This window comes from Leptidea sinapis, chromosome 25, assembly GCF_905404315.1.
Source record: "Leptidea sinapis chromosome 25, ilLepSina1.1, whole genome shotgun sequence".
NCBI classification, from domain to species: Eukaryota; Metazoa; Arthropoda; class Insecta; order Lepidoptera; family Pieridae; genus Leptidea; species Leptidea sinapis.
Genome location: NC_066289.1, coordinates 7,936,896 through 7,962,095, shown reverse-complemented (window position 1 = coordinate 7,962,095; position 25,200 = coordinate 7,936,896). Strand labels below are relative to the sequence as shown.

General features: G+C 36.3%; 2 protein-coding genes across 5 annotated transcripts in view; one reads left to right on the top strand and one right to left on the bottom strand.

Moving 5' to 3' along the window:
* Positions 1 to 4,392: 4,392 nt before the first annotated feature.
* LOC126972023 (lysM and putative peptidoglycan-binding domain-containing protein 3-like) lies at positions 4,393 to 5,735 on the top strand. Its single transcript, XM_050818574.1, has 3 exons — positions 4,393 to 4,608; positions 4,687 to 4,867; positions 5,075 to 5,735. Exons 1-3 carry the CDS (start codon positions 4,598 to 4,600, stop codon positions 5,615 to 5,617), a joined length of 735 nt encoding a protein of 244 aa, XP_050674531.1. The 5' UTR covers positions 4,393 to 4,597; the 3' UTR covers positions 5,618 to 5,735.
* A 5,110-nt stretch (positions 5,736 to 10,845) lies between these two features.
* LOC126972012 (heterogeneous nuclear ribonucleoprotein K homolog) overlaps positions 10,846 to 25,200 on the bottom strand; it is a 67,306-nt gene continuing 52,951 nt past the window's right edge. For 3 of the 4 annotated variants that reach the window (XM_050818556.1, XM_050818559.1, XM_050818560.1), the window contains 4 exons: positions 22,670 to 23,050; positions 18,256 to 18,425; positions 16,884 to 16,944; positions 10,846 to 11,273 (listed from right to left, as the gene is read on the bottom strand). In XM_050818556.1, the coding sequence (XP_050674513.1) occupies positions 16,893 to 16,944; positions 18,256 to 18,425; positions 22,670 to 23,050 (603 nt within the window). In that variant the 3' untranslated portion in view covers positions 10,846 to 11,273; positions 16,884 to 16,892. The remainder of the gene's footprint in view (positions 11,274 to 16,883; positions 16,945 to 18,255; positions 18,426 to 22,669; positions 23,051 to 25,200) is intronic. The other variant, XM_050818561.1, reaches the window with a different exon arrangement.

Here is a 25,200-nt window from a genome sequence, read left to right as displayed (position 1 = left end):
GTATCGCGCATTCACTACGAAATACGTATCTCCATCGTACGTCTGTTTCCGCACTTTCAGCCGCGATCTCGCCCCTTTGTCCTCGTTCGAAAAACCGACTAATCACGGGTCACTTCGCGCGCGGCTTGTAATGCTCGTAGCGTGCGCGTCAAATACACATTTCGCACTCACAAGACGTCCAAACTATAAGAAATTGTTACAAAGTGTGTTACCTTTCATGATAGATTGCAGGGATGTGTACGGCGAATTCTTACATTGCATGATCCATTTCATGTTACATTACACCAATCTGTACGCACCATAAGACTTTACTGAGACGGACACTACTGACTCTTAGAGATTCTTTGTTTTGAAGTTTTATTATTTGGCGCCATCAAGTAATAGTTAGTTTATGTAACAGCTAAGCTAATGACGTAAATATAAAGAGGTGTAATTTTTTTTTGCTTTCAATGTTTTAAACAATAGAGTGTTTTTGATCAGTGTAAAATAAATGTCGTTACTGAGATAGAGAGACTAAGCGCGTATAATTGGCAGACGTTTTACGTCAACGGTAGTTGTCTATTTTTAAACTTATATTTGAATATCTATATTGTTATCTAGCGTCTCTACCGGCGTATAAAAATTATAAGAATAGTATATGCATATTTCCTGATATCAAAATTCGAGACGATTTTCAAATTAATATTTTGTTGACCATGACAAATCCGAAACGAAATATCCAGCTGGTCGTAAAAACTTGTTGAAAACCTACTAATATATGTTTTATATACGCTATACTTGTAGGTGTGAAACAGAAAGGTAAATATAATACTGGGAACGAAAATCCCACATTTTTTATGTATTTTCTTGTAAATAATGTATTTTAGTTTTAGTTTGAAGTGAAATGTGCAATTATTATTGTCGTCGCGTCGCCTCGAACATTCTGGTACCAAAGGTATTTAAGTTCTGTGCAGGAGTTGTATAAACTCAAGTTAATAAAATTTCAACGTATTTTGTCTATTATTTGAAACGTCAGTTGTGGCGGTGGCTAGTTTTTGCTAATATGAATCAAACTTAGTTTAATTAATGCATTAGATTCCTTTAAACTTTAAGAACACAGATAATGTACGTATTTATTGTTTATTCAAATATTGGCATAACAATTTTTATGGTTTTTGAGAGCAATTTTTCCTTTTGTATTAGCCGTACCAATTATTTTTCCTGGATATTATGCGGTATAAATGTATTAGTACCTACAACTTTTTTTCAGACATTTGTCTGAGATGCCAATGCAATTTTTTTTTTTATGAAAATCAGGGACGAGACGAGTAGGACGATCAGCTGATGGTAATTGATACGCCCTGCCCATTACAATGCAGTGGCGCTCAGAATTCTTCAAAAACCCAAAAATTCTGAGCAGCCCTACAATTGCGCTCGTCTCATTGAGACATGAGATGTTAAGTCTCATTTGCCCAGTAGTTTCACTAGCTTCGGCGCCCTTCAGACCGAAACACAGTAATGCTTTAACACATTACTGCTTCATGGTAGAAATAGGCACCGTTGTGGTACTCATAATCTAGCCGACAAACTGTTCAAAGGAGCCTCCCACTGGTAAATGTTAGCAGTAGTTATGTATTTTTCAAAATGAATCGAGAACCCTTCGCAGTTAAAGCACTTTCATAGCCTATTTTAATATTTTTTACGCATCCATTCGTCACTTTAACTTGAGAATAAAATAAAAGTATAAATATCACCGAGTCTGAAGGCGAAGGCTTTTAATGTGGTCAAGTTCGCCGGAATTCGTTAGGATGAGGGCAGCTGCAACTGCAACTGTGCTGCCCTTTGTGACCGATGGTGTTCTTTGGGGGGAGGCCTTTGTCCAGCAGTGGACTTCTTCCGGCTGAAATGATGGTGATACAATATTTTAAAATAAATAATCGATATTCAGGGAGAAAATGGTAACAAGAGACATCAACTGTTTCTGATGTTATCATTTTGCATTAAGGCTGCCTTAGTTAAACTTAGTAAAGTTTGGAAAATACTAGATAATATATAAAAGAGATAAATACTTGTTTTTATGACTGCAAAGCAGCCTAGCGAAACTAAGAAAAAAGAGATTCACTCGATTGTATCAAACATGCAGTCATTGATAGATTGACACTTGAGAGTTAACGGCTATAATCTTGTAAAAAACGAACATAGCCGAAATCCACTACGTCTAAAGCAACTGTTCGCTTTCAATCTTATCCGGATTATACTTAGTCGCCAATCCCCATACCGTAATTATTACTCCTATTTCAAACTTTTGTCACGTGACTACGTTTCATACTAAACAAAATTTCAATTTTTACTTAGGCAGCCCCGCCTCTTATTAAGTATTATTTACATCCTCTTTGCTGCAAAGTACTACTGCTTTTATTATTTAACATTAGGTAGTATTATTAAAAATCCAGCGCTTTTGATGTTTCTACATTAACCATAGCTATTAACTTAAAACTTCTTAACAGACAAGCTATATTACTGGCATGGAGAAAAAAATAAGGAAAAAAGTCTAGATATGAAAAAAAATTACAATTTGAAACTATTTAAAAAAAATAACCTCTTACAGTTTGTGACTTTTTACTTACTTTGCCCGGCTTTGCGGTAAAAAGGTTATCAGGGAACTTTAACTAACTTTTCGTTACTTCTAATAGAATAACATATGTTTGTGATAATCCTGCCTTATTGTTTGCGGTAAAAAGGTTATCAGGGAACTTTAACTAATTTTTCGTTACTTCTAATAGAATAACATATGTTTGTGATAATCCTGCCTTATTCTGACTTCTGATATCTGTGTAGCGATTGTAATGGCAGAAAGGGCAATAAGAACTTGTAGAATTATAGCGCTGCTGGATGAGGGGTGTAGCCAATGTAACGTCTCACCGTACGTTACCGAACTTTAAAATGTCCAAAGAACCTGGGCTCAATAACAAGAGTCAGGTTCCGTGTAGAGGAGATCTTGGTTCGGGGGGAAACCTAACAACCAAGAGACGACCGCTTTTCAGTGTTTCACGTGCTGACAAACCGCAAAGAACCTTGAAGAGGTACGAAGAACCAAAGCTAGCCTATGGACTGTGAGGAAGCTTTTAGTGGCTGATATGACCAGATTACTCGATTGAGATTTGCTAGAATTTGAATGTAACTTGTGAAGATGTAATATACATGGACAATAATGCTCAGGCCCACCGTTCTGGCGCTGACGACGAAGTTAATGCTAATATGTGCTTATTAGTCTCTGGTGCACAAAATGATAATATCGAGTCCAGGGCTGAGCAAGCTTCCTTGCAGAACGATGTGCCTCAGGAACACGAGGACGACCTCTAGTCAGGAGAGGCCGTGATAAACGCATAGTGAGGACACGTCATTGTGGAAAGAATCACAGGAGGTGTCATCGTGGAAAGGATGACAAGATCACTTATTTTTGTAACTGATTTTGTTTTGTAAAAAGTAGCCGTTGTTGTTTTTTTCTATTTCAATTTCACCAATATATTTAACATTCTAAAATTCTTTTATAAAAGTTTCTGTAAAAAGATGCACTAATAATTATTAATTACCCCCATATAAATATTTAATCAAATCGATACTTCGATACTTAGATACTTAGATTACTTGCATATTCCATAAGAGAGGGTTTGAGAGGGGGTGGAGCTTATTAACGGGTTCCACTCCAAAGAATATTTATATTCTAACGCTTACTTGGTGACAAACATGCAAAATTAAATCATGTCTAGAAATATAATAATAATGAAGCATTTGACTTACCTATGTGTGAATAATTTTGAATTCTTATATGAATTGTGGCAAAATATTTTTATTATTAAGATTTAATAGCTTAGTCTCTTGTGTCGTCCATTTATCGCAAAGATAAGAGAAGTGAAAAATCGTTGGTTGTATACAAGTGTTACTTATAGTCCAAAAACGTATAAATACTTGATGATGGCTAAAGAGAAGATTGGTCAAAAAGGAGGGAGGTGAGAAGAAAAGTAATATTGTAAAAGAATTTAAGATAAATAACAATTGATCAACATTTAATAATTCAAAATTTTATTTATTTTCTCTCAGACATTTTCCAACCATCTGTTATTTCAAATACATACTCGATAAGTCGATTTAACCCGAATAACGAATTTAATTTCAAATGTTTTAAGAGATCCTCGAGTTTCAAATTAACGAGAGTCAGCGATACCTGACCTTTTCGTTGTATCGGTACACAGGCGACTAAATATAATTATGGTAACCAGATTATATTTTATAAATCTAATTAGGCTTTACAGCTGACATCTCTTTCGTATTCTATGAACGTATTTATTCTGAGATGACATGTTTGACAGCTGTTAAGTGTTAACAACTTAACACCTAATATAGGCAACGTTTTACGTCAAAATTCATTAGTAGTAGGTAGGAAATCAAAATATTTCGTTTTCGTAAATGTACCTATGATGGGTAGAAAACAGCTGTTTGTAGATTACATCTTGTTTTGTTATTTATAAAATAGCTGCGTACATTAAATAAGGTATTTTTGTATATATTTCGTTGGTCATGTTAGTAATTTGTAATTGTTTTAGTGTTGTTCTTGAAAATGAAACAAAGGTAAGTGGTGCAATTTTTGTCGCGTAGCTAGATGGAAACAATATTGATGTAATTGTTTTAAATAATCTTTTCCTTAAGGACTCGACTCTTGAACGGCGGTGATGACATATTGACAGATATGAATGGAACTATGAACGACGATATTAACTATAATGGCCAGATTCAACTACATAGAATAAAGCCACAAGACCACTTCATTGAGGCGCAAGTACAAGTGGGGGATACTTTACAAGCGATTGCTCTGCGTTTCCATTGTTCAGTAAGTTTATATTTAAAAAAAAGAAAAAAAATTACCATTCATTTAATTATTATGGGTACTTAAATGACTGGTTTTAATCTACTTAATACATCTTTAGTTCTGTTAGAAATCAATTCTCCAACTAAACAGTTAATTGTAGTAGTAGGTAAATATTTTATATTTGTTGTTTAGCCTACAGGTTACATTGCTATAATGGCTGCTTGTTAGATTTCAGAATTGAAGAGGATAAATCACATACACAAAGACAATGAGATATTTGCAAGAAGAACAATTAAAATACCAGTCACACCTTACTCTGTTCTCACAGAGCTTATTCCGATACAACAAGAAACTGTGCCTACATCATCAAATAATGCTCGTACAACTCTTACAATGGATAATCCACTTGAAGATCTTGTACAGAACAAAATAACACCAGGAAAGCATGAAAACCAAGACATTGATTTTGCAATAGACTGCAATACAGTTGTTATGAACAGTACATTGGCTCCATCTATAACCCCATATACAGATGTAGAACCAACAGAACCTATTTCAGAAGATACACAGCTCTTACCAAACAAAGAAAAAGTTTCTATTGAAGCTGTTGTTGTCAAGCAATTGACATCTCAAGGAGCAGATTTTGGTTTGAAATGGTTTCATTTATTGTGTTTTGTGCTTGTTCTTGGTGTGGTAACACCAATTGTGTATATACTGTTCTATTTGGATAAACCGGAACATACCGAAGTGCCTTCATTGCATCCAACATGATTTCTATTTATATATTCATCTTAGAACTTTTTTACGATATTTTGTATAAATTTGTATTTTAAGGAAATTAATGTGTGATTTTATAATACAATGATTATACTGTAAGACCACTCAACAACATTTGTTTTTCTAAATATGTGATACTAAAAATATTAATAGTTATGATATAAAAAAAATCCACTTGTTTTACTGAAAAATATCTCATTCAATGCACTTATTCATATGAAATAATAAAAACTCATATGTTCTTTGGTTCTCTTTTTAAGGAAAAGGAGGACAAATAAGCGTAAAGAATATGTGGTGTTAAGTGATCACTGCCACCCACATTCTCTTGCAACACCAGAAGAATCACAGGAGTGTTGTTGGTATTTAAGGAAGGTGTACGCGCCTTTTTGTAGGTAAGCATGTCATATAGTCCCGGAAACAGAAACAGAATAATGGCGCAAAGATGGAAATCTGGGGCAGAAACAGGCTCTTCGGAACACTCCCCATGGTAAATGCGGTAGAAGACACACAATTAAGCGGCGTCTCTACGCAACGCCAAGTGATTCAGCCATTCACAGAGCACTGGGTCCCCGACAATTCCAGCTGCTATGCGTCGCACGCGGTCAAGTGGATCGAGCTGATACTGGGATGCTCTAGATCAGAGATGACAGCAATACTCCACATGTGGCCGGACCTGCGCTTTTATGTGGGCTGGCTTGAAGTATTTATGACGCCTAGCGTCTTCGAAGCCAATTTGGCGTTGGCCTCCAGATGACCGCGGATTTGCCAAGCGCTTGAGATTTCGAGACCAAGTCTTCCGATACTAGACGAGGCTTTAAGGGAAGTGTTGTTGAAGAGTGGGGATACAATAAATAGGGTTTTTTTAGTGGTAAACGCGCAGACTTGAGTCATCTGGGGGTTTAATTGGACAAGGTTAAATTTACCCCCTTTCCGCGACCTTCTCGAGAGAGGACTCGATGTCTATTCTCAATAGTAACATACTTTTTGTAGAGTAGATTTCCTGCCTAACTATTTTTAATTTTCTCAATAATTATTGTGAGGAAATCCAGATCTCTCTTTATTGATTTTCAGATTATTTGAAAATATATCTACTTCTTTTGGCACCTTAAGTATTAAAGATGTCAAAAAATAAATGTTATACATATTTGTATGTATATATGTGCTTATATTTATTCACCTAGAAGTTGCCTCTCGTTGTCACCTCCTGGGAATTGGGTGGCTCGTAGTTGATACCAACCTTGAAACCAGTAGAACACTATTTGAAAAACTGCATGGTTGTCTTAAGTCATTATGGTTGCAATGGCGGCATTAACGTCCTTAGGGACTGCATCACGACAGTAAGCCATGTATTTACCATGACGGGTCAGATTTGACCATCTGGTTGGCTGGCTCGAAGCAAGCATTGGGATTTAGTGAAACAGGCCTGCCTGAGTCAAAGTGCAATGGAATCGACCGTAAAATAATTTCAGAGTTACCTCAAGAATGCTCGTTATTTCAATTATGCAAAAAAAGTACTCAACATTTCAAATGCTTAATTCAAAAAAAGCACCCAACTACATATTTAAGAATCTAGTTTATTATCTTTTAACATATATTCTACACAATAGCGACGACCTGCTACATAAGCGATGGGGCAGGGGGTGCTAAGAATCCCCGAGTGCGGCAGCGCTACCACAAACGAAAATCCTAAATTCCGGACAGATGCTCTACTTCCGGGAGGGCGACCAACTGTCCCAGGGTGGTGTCGGGTTCCTCGTTGACAAGTCTCTCGTCAACAACGTAACTGAGGTGGGGAGCGTTTCGACTAGGGTAGCGTACCTAATACTCAGAATACTGAACGGTAATCGTTGAAGGTCATACAGGTTTACGCTCCAACACTCAGACGAGGAGGAGAGGAATGTAAATCCAAAACTGGAGCGGTCTCGACTGGAGAAGTCTACGCTCCGACCCGCACCCATCCAGATCCAAAAACTTTCAACTCGAGTTGCAAACCCCTTCAAATGCCTCGGTGACTGCGTTGACGTGGACGAGAATAATTAATATAATAATAAAATAATAGTTCGTGGCAGCTGTTCAAAAAGAACCAGACAGAACCGTTCAAAAAGAACAGAACAGAAAAATCTCAGACTATCCCGTCAAATTAATGGATGTAAGACGCCAAATGACCCTTCAGTCCCCAGGCGATGCTTCCCAGTATAGGCAGTTAAATTGACAGATCTCCAAGTCATTGACTCGCGATATACGCTGCCACAATACAGGTTGTGTGAAGGCAGCCATAGAGCGTGACAAAGGCTCAACAGTATTCGCACGAGATTTGTCTATTGGGAGAGCCAACTAACGAAGCTGAAGACCGGTGACGGCAGGGGTACCTGTTACTAACAAGGCTGAAGACCCAAGAGCCAATTAACCCGACACTATACAAAAGATATTCCAGACGTCAGCCTGTACGAGATTAGTATTACTAAAACAGCATAAAAACAACAAGGCGCTGGGTGATGATAGAATTACAGCTGAACTTCTGAGAGCTGGCGGTACCCCTGTACTTAAGACCCTCAAGAAACTATTCAATTCCATCATCCTCGAGGGCAAAACGCCATGCATGGCACAGAAGTATAGTGGTGCTGTTCTTCAAAAAGGGCGATAAAATGCTGTTGAAGAACTATAGGCCCATATCACTTCTGAGCCATGTGTATATAAGTTGTTTTCTAGGGTTATCACGAATCGTCTCGCGCGTAGGCTTGACGACTACCAGCCTCCCGCGCAGGCTTGACGACTACCAGCCTCCCGAACAAGCTGGATTCCGAAAAGGCTATAGCACCATAGAGCACATACATTGTACACGTTGCAGCAGGTTATACAGAAGACAGAAGAGTATAACCAGCCACTATGCTTGGCGTTCGTGGACGATGAGAAAGCCTTTGATTCGATCGATGGGCGGTGCTTCAGTCTTTCCAGAGGTGCAACATTGATTACCGATATATGGAAGCGTTGAAGTGTTTGTATAGAAATGAACATGGACAAGACGAAGATTATGTCAAATGTCCATGTCGCACCTACTCCCATAACAATTGGGAACTGTACGCTCGAAATTGTCGACGAGTACGTCTACCTCGGACGAACAATCCAGTTACTCAGGTCCAATTTCGCGATAGAGGTCACTCGTCGAATCCAACTCGGATGGGCAGCGTTCGAGAAGCTCCGTAAATTATTCTCGTCCCAAATACCACAGTGTCTGAAGATGAAGGTTTTTTAACCAGTGTGTGTTGCCAATGATGACTTACGGTACGCAGACGTGGTCGCTAACTATGGGCCTTATGAGAAATCTCATGGTCGCTCAGAGGTCAATGGAGAGGGCTATGCTCGGAGTTTCCCTGCGAGATTGAACCAGAACTGAGGAGATCCGTAGGAGAACCAAAGTTACCGAAATAGTTCAAATGATTTCGAAACTGAAGTGGCAGTGGGCAGGGCACATAGTTCGACGGACAGATGGCCGTTGGGGCAGTAAACTCCTCGAATGGCGACCAGGTACTTACCGGAAGATGCAGTAGGCCCCCAACAAGATGGACTGACGATCTGGTCAAGATCGCCGGAATACGTTGGATGAGGGCAGCGCAGGACCGACCGCCGTGGAAATCTTTGGGGGAGGCCCTTGTCCAGCAGTGGACGACTTCCGGCTGATGATGATATATTCTAGATTGTTAAATATGTACCTGCTTTGATCTTAACATACAAAATGTCTTTTGGATTTCCAACAGTGTACTCAAAACAAGTCTAACAATTCTGGAAGCAGCGGCCCCGTGGGTCTAAGAGATATAAATAAGAGATATATAGATAGAGCGCAAAAAAAAAGAATGCTGGGAGAGTTTCTTGCGCCGCTTCTTCTCTCTCAGAGCGCCATTTGTTTCCGAAGCGGTAGTAGTATCTAGTAGTATAAGAAATGACATCAAAAAGAATTCTAAAGGAATCAATTTTGAGAAAATAAATGCCTTTATGCCTTTATACTCCACCGCCGAAGATAAACCAAAGTCAAGTCGAAGTACGAAGGTGAGTATATTTCCGATAGTTTTGTAGCTGGGCTATAAGCCACATGGAGTGTAAGAGCGCTAAGGGCGTTTACAAGCACCACTCGTAGTAGTAGTAGAGAATGACAAGTGTTTCTGTCCACCAAGCGAACAACCCTTATACTCGCTAATATTATATGTCACTGACAAATTACTGGAGAGTTTCGGCGCGGCGGTGGGACAAGTACCTACTCGAGTAGGAAAATTTAAAGAGAGCCACATTAATTCAGTCTTAAAAAAGGCCCAAAATATCAATACACAATAATAGTAGACGAAATTTCTCATATCCCTGTAGGTACCCCCCACCAGCCTAGCGAAATTTTCTAAGAAAAAAGCGGTTAACTCGATTGTTTCAAATATGCAGTCATTGATGACGACTATAATCTTGTAAAAAACGAAGATATCTTTAAATCCACTACGTTTTAAGCAACTGTTTGCTTTCACACTTAGCCCGATTATACTTCGTCGCCAATCGCGATACTGTAATTACTATTTCAAACTTATGTCAAATGAGTGCACAATTATTCATACTTAACCAAATTTCTATTTTTACTCAGGCAGTCCCGTCTCTTATTACGTAGTATTTACATCCTCTTTGGTTCCCGCCATCTTTAAAACTTTTTTTCGCTGGCGTATGATACGCCAATGAACTATGAAGCCTGACTCAGAAAATATGCTTGCTAGCGATTGGCTTCCATTTTCTTGCCTCACTTTCTAGAATCAAGTATGTATCCGTGTTGTTCTTTTATCTTAATATATATAAAATACGTGACACGTTGTTTGTCCGCGATGGACTCCTATACTAATGAACGGCTTTTAATTGCGATTTCTTCATGGAGTGCAGTTTGGTCCAACTTGAGAGATAGGATAGTTTTATTTCGATTTGAGACCCATAATTATTTTTAATTCCAATATTTGTTTTGTATGTACATATTTCCTATGAGAGAATTTATTGACGCACGGTTTGACAGTTTTGCTGAGAAACAATTTCATTATAACAACAGGAAGCATATTTTACGAAATAATTCTTGATGTTATGAAAAATTTGACAAATTCATACAAAATCAGTATTTTATTTATTATGTACAGAACAACGTCAGTCGGGTCAGCTAGTATTAGTATATTTTCTTACTGTATATTATCTTAGAAAGAAAACAATAGTTCATAAAATATACTATTTATTTGATATCCATATTCTATCACTTACACAAATCGATGTAACACAACGGTAAATCAAAATCGTTATTAAACTTACAACATGAATTTATTTCTATAAATGCCTATAATTATTATTATTACATAAAACATTTACAACCTGCATCAGATACAACAACATCTTAAAACGACGATATTATTGGGGGGTTTAGTAGTTAACAAAATAACATGATTCGATACTAATATAAACCAAACAAATTAATTCAAAAAAAATATTATTTTCTGATGTTTCAACTTAGATACTAAGAAATTTAAAAGTTGATGCTGTGTTGTGTGGTGGGTGTAAGGTGAACTTTACATCCATGCGAAGGAAAGTGACCTGTTGAGGTGTTCAGAACTTGCCGCGTCCAATCGAAGGGTTGCTCTCGTGAACACTGCAATAGAAAACATCCGTTAGAGTTTATAAATAAACTGTTTCTTTTAACCCTTTTACTACTAGTACTCGTCCTATGAGCGACCGTATAAGGATCGCTTGTTTACTTGTGAAATATGTTCGCTAATTGAAGCTTTTTTCATCTCATAATTCAACTACAGATCCCATATATTTAGATAGAGAAGGGATGACCGAGTTAGTAGTTTAAACACTTGGCAGTCTCAAGAAATCTACAATAGCATTGAAACCCGTGCCACTAAATAAATTAAAAAACAACACCATTGACATTTGACAAGCTAACTTACGTGGAGTAAATAAACCTAATTAATAATATTCCGTGAAAAAAAAAACACTCCTTAATAAATAACGCCGCGTGTTGAAATGGAGAAAGGCCACCATCTTAATGACGTTAAACACTTCAAAAATCATCGATCAAGTGAACCGTGCGCATATTTACCGACGACAGACCGTTGACTTAGATGTTATAATAAGGTTTATACCTCTTTCAACGCGCGGAGTTATACCACACATTACAATTCAGTTAAAAACAGATTAAAGCAATATATAATAAAGTATACATTTAATGTATCAAAAGGTCAACAAAAGACTAAAATCAAAAGTAAATTTCTCAATTAAAGTGCACACCAAAAAAGAACACAGCACCGGTTTTATGAACAGAATCACGATAGACTGTGTTTTTTCAATCTACCCTCATTTATTTGATAACCAAAAAATCATATTGAACATAACAAAATGTGGTTAAATTATAACAATGAGCTATATGAACAATTTTTTAGTGATAAAAACAAATTTATAATCAGGCTATCAATTCAATTTTTAATTGTTTCAATATTATACTATAATCTTTTGTAGCTTACTTACGATATCGTATACACATTCTATACCATACGATATGGTAAGTATTTTGTTAATATCATTTGGAAAATCTTAGGTTATACATACTTCTTTTAGGACGTTCGGGAACAATAATTATTAGAGCGAATTTTTACTATTGGACACAGTTGCCTTAGTTGGTCAACTAGACCATTTTGTTTGTATCATACTTCAGCTAGGTACTATAAGCCAACAGTAGACATATGAGTTACAAGAGTAACTCATATGCCTACTGAACTACAACCAATGTACGATAATAATTGATATTTAAATAACTAACTTATGCGGTATAGTAAAATATTTTCATTGGTTGTATTTAACGCCTTCTTTATTAACAATATTGTTGTTGTCACAAACGTAAAATAGCACTAGGAATAGTTTTAAGGATTTTCGTTTCGTTACGCCAAAGAAGTATAACAAACGATAATGATATTTGTTTTGTTAAAGAAATATATTCACACTGAGCACATTACATACACACAGACTATTATTTATTTATTTTGGTTTAATTTAAACAGAATATTTTAGAATGTGGCATAAACAATATATCAGTATCATATGCGCGACTTAAACTATTTACCTTCATGCTGAAATGAATAATTATTGAGTCAAAATCAAAATTTCAAGTACTTAATTATAATAAGTCGAAAGGCGAGTCCAGAGTGTGTAAATAAATTATTATAAAATGAAGTTATATGTTAATATATTAACAGTTATGGACCAAATTTCTGTGAGTTATGTTATATTTATCTTATAATAGGGGCGGTAGCCTAAGTCTATTAAGTCTGTTATAATGTTATAAAACATTTTATAAAAAGTAGAAATTATTACAACGATAGAGCCAACGTTTTATAACATTTTAATGATTAATTTGGACTCAAAAATAATATAAGAAATTGCTTGGATTTGTGCGCTATTTATTCAAGTTCAAATATTTTTATTCAAAATAAAAGTTACAACCGATTCAAAATAGTGTGCCTCAGACCTGAGAAGAACGGGGGCAAGAAACTCAGTGGGTTTTTTAAATAAAAATATGGAGCACAATTAATGAGCCTGAGGGTGTTAGTTCAATTCCCAGTCTCAGTCCCAAGAAAATCATTTATGTTATAATTATCTTTAACATTTATTTATTTATAGACATATCATGTCTGTGATAGATTGATCATTACATGAGAGTTTGAAAAAATGAATGACCGGTTCAAATACCAATCAAGAATAAGTCTGACAATAATATACAGCCAAATGGAGTTTAAGCCCCATGATTGAATGGAATTGATTCCAGGCAATCACTTATTGTTTTATTATGCATTTTATTGTTTTATTTATAAACTTTTAATATTAAAATATGAAACTATCTACACCCGGTGGCACTTTACCGAGTATCATTCAAATTCAAATATTTTTATTCAAAATAGGATGTGAAATCACTTATTGAAAGTCAAAAAAACTACCACCCATTCCAAAGTGAATGCCTCAGGCCTGAGAAGAATGGGCGCAACAAACTCAGCGGGCTTTCTTTTTTTCATCAAAAATATGTTTTACAATTAAAGTAACATTTACAAAGTAACATTGTACAATTAAACTTATTATTTAATAGCCTGAGGGCAGTCACTCCATTCCCAATCTGTGGTATCATTAAGAAAGTCATTTATGTTATAGTAACCTCATATAGAAGGTTGAAGCACTTCACATAGATAAATAATTATGTGCATTAAATATTTTAAAACACAATTGGTGACTTTAGCTATGCAAAATTTCATTGCATAGAATGTGTTGAGGAATGCGAGAACAGAGTTAATCCGTTTATGGACAATAATAAACTACTTATACTGATACTTATAACTCACTATGTTAAATACAATGTGTTTTAATTTAAAAAAGCAACATAATGTATTGATTAGCTTAGGGCACAGATTTAGCTGAATATGGCAATAAGCTTATAAGCACAAACATTATCTTCCTTTGGATGCAATATTATATATGGTGATAATTTATGTTGATCTCCACATAGTTTCTTGGTTAGTAAAGCAGTAAAGAAGTATTAGCGACACACAGACAGACAGCACGGCGCACAATCTTCGCTCGACGAGTGGGCCGACACTTTGCAGGGAGATTAGTGATTTCTTGTTATATACAATCAAACAACAAAATCACTAGTCTTCCATACAACGAGCAGCCTCCGGTTAGTCACCAACACATAGCAGCCGGGACGACAACTGATCCACACCTCATATTATGTTAGATACATAAAATTATAACACATTACACAAGGAGCTGTACTAACATTATAAATGCATAAATGATAATATCAACTATTAAACTTAACTAGTGAAATAACTCTGAAAACCAGTAAACCAATGTTGCAATCCAGAATGTCTCTCGTGTTTTAAGTAAGAAAAGTTTATGATAGTTAGTGGCTTTTGTATGCATTATTGTTCTTATTCATGAAGGAAAGAACATTATTGTTAGTATGTTAGAGTATTAATGATTGAAATAATACTTGCAATGGCATTAATTATGTTATAACATGATATAGGCGTCCATTTTTTAGTTTATTTGTATTCAAAACCATTGAAACTATCAAACAATGGGCAAGTTTAAAGAATAAATACTTATTATGATAAATTGTTTCTATTTTCTATTATTTCTAATTTGTATGATGACACTGAAATGATATTTAATAAAATAAAAGTAATAAGCCAATGGACCATGTTACATTGATGTATGAAAAAAGTATACAAAATTTTCACTTTACAATAAAATAATTGTGGTATAACTTGCTTTTACAGATATCGATACGAGAGCACAATATACTTAGTCTGACCATAAATACTGATACAATTAAAAAACAAAATAGCGGCAATACATTGTACAATATTTTGCGATATTAAAATAGAGTGGGGTGATATTGAAAACCGAATCGCTGTGATTGCATTACTAAAAGTAGGTATGGAGCCAAATGCAATTGTTAAAACTCTCCATATGCTTGGTATTAGTAAAATGTTTGTGTAAACAGGGCTATTAATAAGTACAATGAGACCTCCTCTCTGAATCTGGCCGTTCACGTAGTGTTCGAAAAAGTTAGTCAAAGCAGTAAGGAAAAGAATTCGAAGAAATCCTGTCCGAAAGCAAAATATTTGATCTCGGGAGATGAAGATAGCACCTAGAACCATGTATTTTAAAAGATGACTTAAATTTTTATTCTTTGTTTCAGTATCTATGGCAAGACTAAGTATTTCAGTTTGAAGATCATTTATTCTCATTAAAAACATTACAAACTGTCACTTACATGAGAACAATATTTATAAATAATAATCTATTAATCGTCCTTATGACAAAAATATATATAAAAAAAACAGGTATTAAACTAAATATAAGTGTGTGTTAGAATAAGGAAGCATCATCTGTAATACATTTCTCTAAACGAAGCTTGAATAAATTAAAAGTGCCTGCATCTTTGATATCCGAAGATAGTCCATTGTACAGTTTAGCACCTTCTTATGTAATTGTTTTCAGTCCATAATTGGTTGTTGGCCAAAGTAGTATGAAGTGGTCATTATTGCGTCTATGTTCTATTTGTTTCTTTTTTGTGAATGTTAATTCTGAATGTATTTGTTTGTCTATAAGTTTTCTAATTAGTATGCAGGTTGTGTATTTGTATAACTGTAATATATTCATAAATTTAGTTTCTTTATAAACTTTGTCTGTAGGTGTTAAAAATGGATAATGGAAAAATATTTAATTAGTTTGGTCTGTATTTTAGTTTATAGATTTAATATAATCATTACTTTAATAGTCTGTGTGACACAAGTATCATTTGATTGCAACATTGCTAAGGTTATGTTTAATTTTACCTTACACTATGAGTTATGATTAACATGAATGGTATTAATATTGTTAGTAATGGAAACTACGATCATATAAACCGCTCCAATAAAACATAGAAAGTTGCTCATACTGACATGAATTGACAAAACAAAAATAAACAATAAGTAATATTCACTCGGAAATCTATTAATTACCGGCGCGGATTATATCTACTACTAATTTTTAATATACTCAGGCTCAATTCAATCAAACACATAGAATTGTATATTATTTTCAATCTTAGTTTATTGTAACTTACACTGCCATAAATAAATAGAAGATTAAGTGAAAATTTGAGCCAAAAAATAACATGGACTTAGTTTGGGAGAAGAATCTTGGTTTATTATATCTAATATATAAAATTCTTGTGTCATGGTGTTAAACTCTGAACTCCTCCAAAACGGCTTGACCGATTCTCATGAAATTTTGAGTGCATATTGGGTAGGTCTGAGAATCGGACAACATCTATTTTTCATCCCGCTAAATGTTAAGGGTGGTCCACACGAATTATATTTTAATTTTTTTTTACATTTTTTTTTAAATTTGTTTGTTTATGAGTCAGCATTAAAAAATACATAAAACTTCAAATTTTCACTCATCTATGATCAACAGTTACTTTTGTATCGCGATTTTAATATCGGCAATACAACGTTTGCTGGGTCAGCTAGTATATTATATTTTATTTGCTGCTAAAATATTATTTGTTTGACTTGAGCCATACAATGTTATGTTAATACTACATAGTACATAATATATATAATCCATTAATCAATAAAAATGACTCCCAAATAAGAGAGAGAGAGATCAAGGAGAGTGAAATACAGCTACATAAAATACACTTTAATTTTACCTCAAATGTTTACTTATGCTTATTTTTGTTTGCGGCCAAATCGGGGAACTCTTGAAACATTCTAATGGAAAACAATTGGCGTTAGTATGAGCACAATGCTTGGTTGGACGGTTGGATTACTGTTGATTTCAATTTAATAGTTATTTGGTATATAAACATTGTCATGATAATGGTTTATACATTTATGAGAGCAGAACAATATAAAATGGCTGTTATAAGATAGGATTATTATTATGATATGCTGTAAATGAAGTACTTGTGTATAATAATATTCATGCAAAGAGCTTTTCAATTAATTATAATATACTGATGTTGTAAATTATTAAGTATGAGGTATCCCATATCTGACAGTCGGGTTTTATTTGCCATCTTGGGTTTGGTGGGAAATAGTCTAGTTTGACCAGATGGGATTAATTGGTCTTGTATAGTCTAGTCTGATTGTAGAACTGTTAATAAAGCTCCTAAATTATATCAGCGATGGGTCAAGCTATAGACAATGACGTTTAGAAACATGTATCGAAAGTATGTATTAGCACTATTGACCTCTAATATATACCACTGGACTGGCGGCTGTCAAAGTGCTTTTGTGCCTGTTTGATATTAGCTATTTTTGCGCTGATGGCCATGTAGCGAGAGTCTGCGGTACTAATACTAGTGATGACAATCTCAGCAAACATCGATATGTTTGCTGAGATTGTCATCACTAGTATCACTATTATCTATCGAGATGGTAGGAAACTATTTTCAACAAAATCGTGTACATTATTATGTTGATTCTTGAAGCATAGATAACACGGAAAAGGATCGAAATTAATTGTACGTTTCTTTGCAGCCATTTGTATTATACGTTAAAATTAGTTCTCCGGACGCTCGCGAGTGGCGCTTTAAATAGGCACAAAAACTTTGCTGTCAAACATATGGAACAGCCTGTCCAGTGGTACTTATACAGGTCAGCGATTAGCACATAAATTTCAATTGTTTTTAACAAATTATCACAGCTGAACGTCCTGCTCATCTCGTCTCTTATTGATATGGAAAAAGATGAATGTTTTTCTTACTTTAGCTTTAATAAGGCTAGATTATGGGTACCTATTTCTGCCGTGAAGCAGTAATGTGTAAGCATTACTGTGTTTCGGTCTGAAGGGCGCCATAGCTTATGAAATTACTGGGCAATGTGGCTTAACATCTTGTGTCTTAAGGTGACGAGCGCAACTGTAGTGCCGCTCGAAAATTTTTGGGTTTCCAAGAATCCTCAGCGGCACTGCATTGTAATGGGTACGGCATACCAATTACCATCAGCTGACCGTCCTGGCCTGAATCAACACTTTTTGTAGTTGCTGACTAGCCCAGTATAGTTGTAGTGGGCGCCCACCTCTGCTGCAGCAGGTACTGCGCCATCTGGATGCGGTGCGGCGTGCCGCTGATGGTGATGACGCGGTCGCTGGCTCCCGGCAGCGGCTCCGCGATCTCGATGGAGGCGCCGCTCTCCGCGCGGATCTTGCGGATGCGAGAGCCCGCCTTGCCGATTATAGCGCCCGCCAGCTGCAACAAACAACCAGTCTCACTTCTGACTTCGAACATATTGTCGCGTGGCAACGCTTCGACGTACATGACGAGAGATGTCAAACTTCATGTCGGGCGAGAGGCTCACGAGATGGGGAGAAGAGCCCATAGACATCCGCAACAACAGGTGTGTCAAGAAATGCGTTGCAGGCCTTGAAGATAATAATAATAATAATCCTTTATTCAACTAATAATATGTGGTACAAAATGTTTTTGTGCCCTACCCTCTGCAATAGGATACCCTGTGTTGCAGAGGCTAGGTCCTTCCAAAAGGCTATCCATTATTAAACATGTGCGTGTATGTGTATGAGTGCGTGTGTGTGTGTGTGTGTGTGTGTTTTTTTTTAGTTATTGTTAGTACTGTGCACAAGATTAATTAAATTTTAGTAATTGAATATTAAGTTTTAATTTTAAGAACTTTTTCTGGATCTTCGTATTTTAATACTATTAGCCATGATTTTAAAGATTTTGTTAACGAAAATTTATCTACTTTACTTATATTTTTATTATATTTACTAAAGTAGTTGTAAGCATATGCCGAATTAAATTCATACTGTGACTGAGCAAAACCTGTTTTAGAGATTGGGGTACGAAATGTGTTTATTCTGTTTTTATTCTAAGAATTTATATTACTTTTTACATGAAATCTTGAAATTATTCCATAAATATATTGCTGACGGACACTAAGAAGTTTACTCTCTTCATGTAATTGGTTGATTGGATACCTAAACGGCTTATTGAAAATTGTTTTTAGTAGAGTTCTGTGCGCTCATTCTAACTGAAGCATAAACGTTTTGCCAGCTCCACCCCACGCACAAATGCAATAGGTCATGATTGAAACACAGAGAGATTGATACACCATCATAGTTGTCTCGACTGGTGCCACGTCTCTTAGGTTTCTAAATAATGGAATGTGACGTTTTATTTTATTTTTTGTATTATAAATGTGGGCCGTCCAATTAAGGTGTTCGTCTAGCGTAACACCAAGGTATTTTATGGTTTCCTCTTTGGTTAGGCTATGTTACATTTACAATAAGATCAATTGTTTTTCCGGTTACAAGGATACGTGTGTATTGGGAGAGTAAATTGTCCGTCAAGATTATTTCTGTTGGAGATATTGAAGCACATATATTTAGTCTTAGCAGTATTGGCAGTTAATAAACTATTTTCCAGCCAAGACGTGATTTGGCTCAATCCTTCTTCAGCTAACGATTTCACGTCATCCCACTGATTTCCATGAAATAAAACCACAGTATCATCGGCAAAGCAAACGATACGTCCCGATGTGGGAAAAATCTTACAAAGAGGGTTGATGTAAGCTAGGAATAGTGTAGGGCCCAAAACACTTCCCTGGGGAACTCCATAGTCAATGGTGATAAGATCACTAGTAAGATCGCCTATCTTAATACACTGCTGTCTTCCATTAAGATAACTTTTGAACCAGTCCAATGCTATTCCTCTAATTCCCAAATTGGAAAGTCTGTTGAGTAAGATAGGAATTGAAACTGTATCGAATGCTTTTTGCAGATCTAGGGAAACGCCTATGCATTTATTGCCACTATCTAGGGTACTAGTGATATATTTAGTAACCTCAAGTACTGCATCCAGAGTAGATCGATTTGTCCGAAAACCAAATTGGTTTTGCGCAAGTAGCTTGTATTTTTCAAGAAACTTGGTTATTCTGATATTAACTATTTTTTCCAAGATCTTACTAAAAACACTCAGCAATGATATGGGTCTATAGTTTGAAGCAACTTTTTTTGTCACCACTCTTATGAACCGGAATTACAACTGCCTGTTTAAAAACCTCTGGGAAAATGCCACTAGAAAGACTTGAGTTGATTAAATGAACAAGCGGTTCTAAGAGAAAATTCATAAATCTTTTAACAAAATAAGAGTTAATTTTATCATAACCTGGAGCACTTGCTGATTTAAGTTTGAGGATAATACATTTCACTTCGACAATATCAGTAGGGTATAGCATAAGAGATCCGAGAGGATTATTTGAGGCCATATCAGAGCAATCAATTTTGTGTTCGCCTAGTTTACTAAATATTGATGAGGCAAGGTTGTTACCAATATTAGTAAAGTATTTATTTACTTCTGCTAATGATTCTCTTAGGGTAGACTTAGTATTCAATAATTCAGTAGGGAGATCATTAGTAGTAGGTAAATTACAAATTTCTTTAATAGTATCCCAAGTACCTTTAGAGTTACCCGTGTTTTGTTCTAATTTTCCTCGTAAGTATTGCCGTTTAAGTGATTTCAACAGTGAGTTACAGATATTTCTATACCTAGTATAAGTTATCCTATTTAGATCGGATGGCGATTTTTTAGATACTTTGTACAGGCGATCTCTTTTCCTCATACACTTGAGAATACTATACGTAATCCATGGTTTGATAGGTTTAAATTTCTTAGAGACAATTGAGATTAGCGTATTATTCGAAATTAATTCTTGAACATTTTTTACGAGATAGTTTGCAGTATAATTAGTATCGTTTGATTTATAGAAGCTTTCCAGGTCTAGTTTTCTTAAGCCTTCCTGCATGGCATCGTAGTCATATGTGTATTTAGTTTTGTATTTTATCGAGTTATTAATCATTTTGTTGTTTAATTTAATGTTTAATAGAATAGGAGCATGATCTGTAATATGGGGTTCAAAGACAAATGTATGGGAATGTGTTATGTCCTTTATAGCAAAATAAATGATCCAGGCAACGCATTTCTCTCGTAGGGCAATCGATTGCTGGTACGAGGGCGTTGAGAGCAAGAATATTTTGGTATTCCTGGCTATAAGTGCAAAGACTATCCGAAAGAAGGTCTAGATTTAGGTCACCCGTTAAAATATTTCGTTTATATTTAGCACTTTCTAAGAACATACTAAAAGAATCTAAGAACGTCCGTGGATTTTTGAAGGCCGCGGGTCTATATATTGCTATAATATGAATATCGTTGTATGAAATAACAAGACAGTTAGCCTCCGAAATTGAAGTCTCAAATGATGCAACGTTCAAGTAGGTGGCTATGTAAACAATAACTCCATCATTTTGATTACAGTTATTTTGTGTATGAGCACTTGATAACTAGATGGGAGTATGCTTTTTGTTGCTTGAGTTCGGGGAAAACCGCAGCCACAAAGTGGCTGTGCGAGGCAAGAAATTTCTAGCAAAAACGCGCGGTTGTGGAACGCCAGACGTTAATGTGATGCGGGTAATGTCCTGGTGGTGAATTCGGCCGCTGGAATCAACCCGAACAGCTCCTCTGAGCACTCCCCGTGATAAATGCGGTAGAAGATGCAAAGAGAACCAGAGTACATGACGAGAGTTGTCAAACTTCAAGACATTGATAATTTCAACAGCTCCGTCAGCAATACTCGTAGCTTAGCGGAAAAATGTTTACTTTAGACGCTGCAGACCCGGGTTCGATACACCTACCAGGAAATATTTGAAATCAAAGTGGCCAGTACAAGAAAACGCCAATTTCATATGTAAAGACCTAATTAATATATGATTAAAACAAGGCAGGATACAATCACTGTATCATCTATATAGGTCCTTGCTATATAAGTCGTGAAAAATATCTCACTATAATACTACAACAATAATTACTCAGGATACATACCTATGAAAGAAATAGTATTCAAAAGTTTGTCTACTGTCTGCAATTTTTTTCTAATATACGTACTGTATAGATTGTAACATTTTAAAACACATCCTTTGTTTTGATTAAGGTCACATTAAAGGTTTTATTTCGATAAGGTATTGCTTTACCCATATGACTCCACAACATCGTTAATTCTAGTAATTTTCAAAACAATGAAGAAATACACACTCTTGAAGCTTCATACAAACATTACAAATAATGATTAAATGTCTCAGTGAGTCATACATCTTTGTGCCGTTTGGTGTCGAGACACTTGGCCCGTGGGCCCAAAGGCGCGGAGAATGTTCAAAATACTATTCTAATATATATACTTCGCGCCTCAATAAGACTACTGGAAACACAAGCGCTGGCAGCTATTTCGGTCAACGAATCAGCCTTGCTATCCAACGCGGTAATGCTGCCAGTATTCTTGGTACGCTTCCACGTAATTATAGTTTTAATTTTATGTAGTCGTAGTATTGTAAATATAGTTTTGTTTTGTTTGTATTATAAATTTATGATTGAATTATTCAGTTACAAGTGAACAGGTAACATTAATGACTTGTTAAACAACTTACATCCTTCGGAATAGTCACTTGTGTGGTAGTCTCTTGCTGGCTGCCACTATTGCTATTAAAGTTTCCTCCCCCGCGGCCTCCGAAATTGCCCCCGCTACCAAAGTTGCCACCGCGAGGAGGGCCGAAGTTGCCTCGTGGTCCAGAGTTATTGAAATCATTGAAGGGCCTCGGCGGCGGCCCGTTGCGCGACATGGGCGGGCCTCCGCGTGGAGGGCCCCGGTTGCTAGGACCCGACGGCCCCATCGACCTGCCCCTCGGGCCCTCGGGCCCGCGAGGTCCGCGACCTCCCTCCTGCAAGTGTCCGAAGCCGCCATACTCCTTCGAGTAATAATCGTCGTAGTTGTGCGGGTCGTAGTTAATCACGGGCCCTCGTATCGGCACCTGAAACGTTAACAATGTTTTATTGTGACACAAATCAGTATAATATAACATCATCATCAGCCGGAAGACGTCCACTCCTGGACAAGGCCTCCCCAATAGATTTCCACGACGATCGCTCCTGCGCTGCCCTCATCCAACGTATTCCGGCGATCTTGACCGGATCGTAGGCCCATCTTGTGGGGGGCCTACCAACACAGCGTCTTCCGATACGTGGTCGCCATTTGAGGACTTTACTGTCCGTCGAACTATGTGCTCTGCCCACTGCCACTTCAGTTTCGCAATCATTTGTACTATGTCGGCAGCTTTAGTTCTCCTCATAATATAACATACTTGGATTAAATTTTTAAATACAACAACCCGACAATATAATACTAAATTATTGATTAAAATTTAAAATAACAAACTGCTTAGATTTGGAAGAGCGACATCACAAGTAAATATCCTAATATGCAATTATTGGGGTTAAGCAGGTTATCAACTGTAAAGTAGATCCTGTAGAACTAGTATTATCTTAAATAAACATACCAAGATTTACGGATCATGTGGCTTGCGGACGGTGGGCTTAGGTGGTAGAGCGCTGGAACGTAACCCGAGAGTCGCGTGTTCGAATCCCGCATCGTCCATAAATTTTGTTACAAAAGAATAGTTTTTAAAGTGATAACCCTCACTTCTAGGATTAATACACAAATAAAATTTGAAAACAAAACTTTATGAACAATGCGGGACTCGAACACACGACCTCTCCCGTTCCGCGCGAGTGCTCTCCCAACTGAGCTAACCGTTCGAGTGACATATCGTCATAAAATCTTGTATGCTTTGTTCAACTCTGTGTCGTATATAAAGTAGATCCTGTAGATGAACCCACAGCCTGAAAGTTTGCTTCTTTCATGAAGTTTTTTTTGTGTACAAATGAAATTTGTACTAAATAGAACTACGATAAGTGGAATTTCGTATTAAAAGTTAGCGTGTTGTGACCTTCAAAGAACAGCCGTCTAGCCTGTTTGTATTTGGCAGTTTAATGCGTCGCGATCGATGTTGCTAACACAAGCCCTTTTTACAGTTTAGGGAAACTAAACATCCGTTTATCACAAGTATAATGGAAATTATTACTGAATAGAACTCACAAAATACTGTGAATATTTTCATTTATAAGATGTACAAGCTTTAAATGGTAAAATTACTTTTATACTTCAGTGTTTTAATTTTGATCATTTAGTCAGATCTCACTCCATGGTTAATGTTTCTTTTTTGTAATTAATATAATACCATTAAAAGATCGACGAGAGAGCCACGCTTACAGTGATACAAATAACGAGCTAGTACGGGCACACAAAGCTATGTTAGGTAGTATATATCACTTCTTTTTCTTTATTTTATGGAAACCGCACCGTCATCACCGCCGCCTACAATCTCTTGTAAACACCAGAGGAGTTACAAGAGCGTTGCCGGCCTTTAAGTAAGGTGTACTCGCTTTTTTGAAGGTACCCATGTCGTATCTTCCCGGAAACACCGCACAAATTTCAAATTCAAATATTTTTATTCAAAATAGGATGTGAAATTACTTATTGAAAGTCAAAAAAAACTACCACCCATTCCAAAGTGAATGCCTCAGGCCTGAGAAGAATGGGCGCAACAAACTCAGCGGGCTTTTTTTTTCATCAAAAATATGTTTTACAATTAAAGTAACATTTACAAAGTAACATTGTACAATTAAACTTATTATTTAATGATGATGAACAATGAAGCTCATTCCACAGCTTTATAGTACGTGGAAAAAAGCTCTTTGAGAACCGCCACACATCCAGATGGTGGGGATGATATCTTAATTTGTGGCGTGTTAAGGTGGAATTCGGAGGCAGGAATCAGCTCCTCGGAACACTTCGATATATTCATTCATCCTACATTGGAGACTTTTACTTTTATGTGGATTTTTCAAGATTGAATAATATTGCATTAATATTTATGCCAAAACTATGCAATAAGTAACAACGATAGACTAGCGCCATTAAGTAAGGCGCTCTCTCCACGAGCGAGAGAATCGCGACGAGTCCATGCCGCTTCAATCGTCGGGTAATCTCTACGAACAATCGTCCCTATTCGGCCTCCAGCGTATCGTCATGACTCATGACGGAATTACACCGTGTCCGCGA

Bases quoted from the DNA above. Each gene is read 5' to 3' on its own strand.
- LOC126972023 (XM_050818574.1), top strand. The intron at 4,868-5,074 runs GTAAGTTTATAT...GCTGCTTGTTAG, and splicing joins CTCTGCGTTTCCATTGTTCA to ATTTCAGAATTGAAGAGGAT.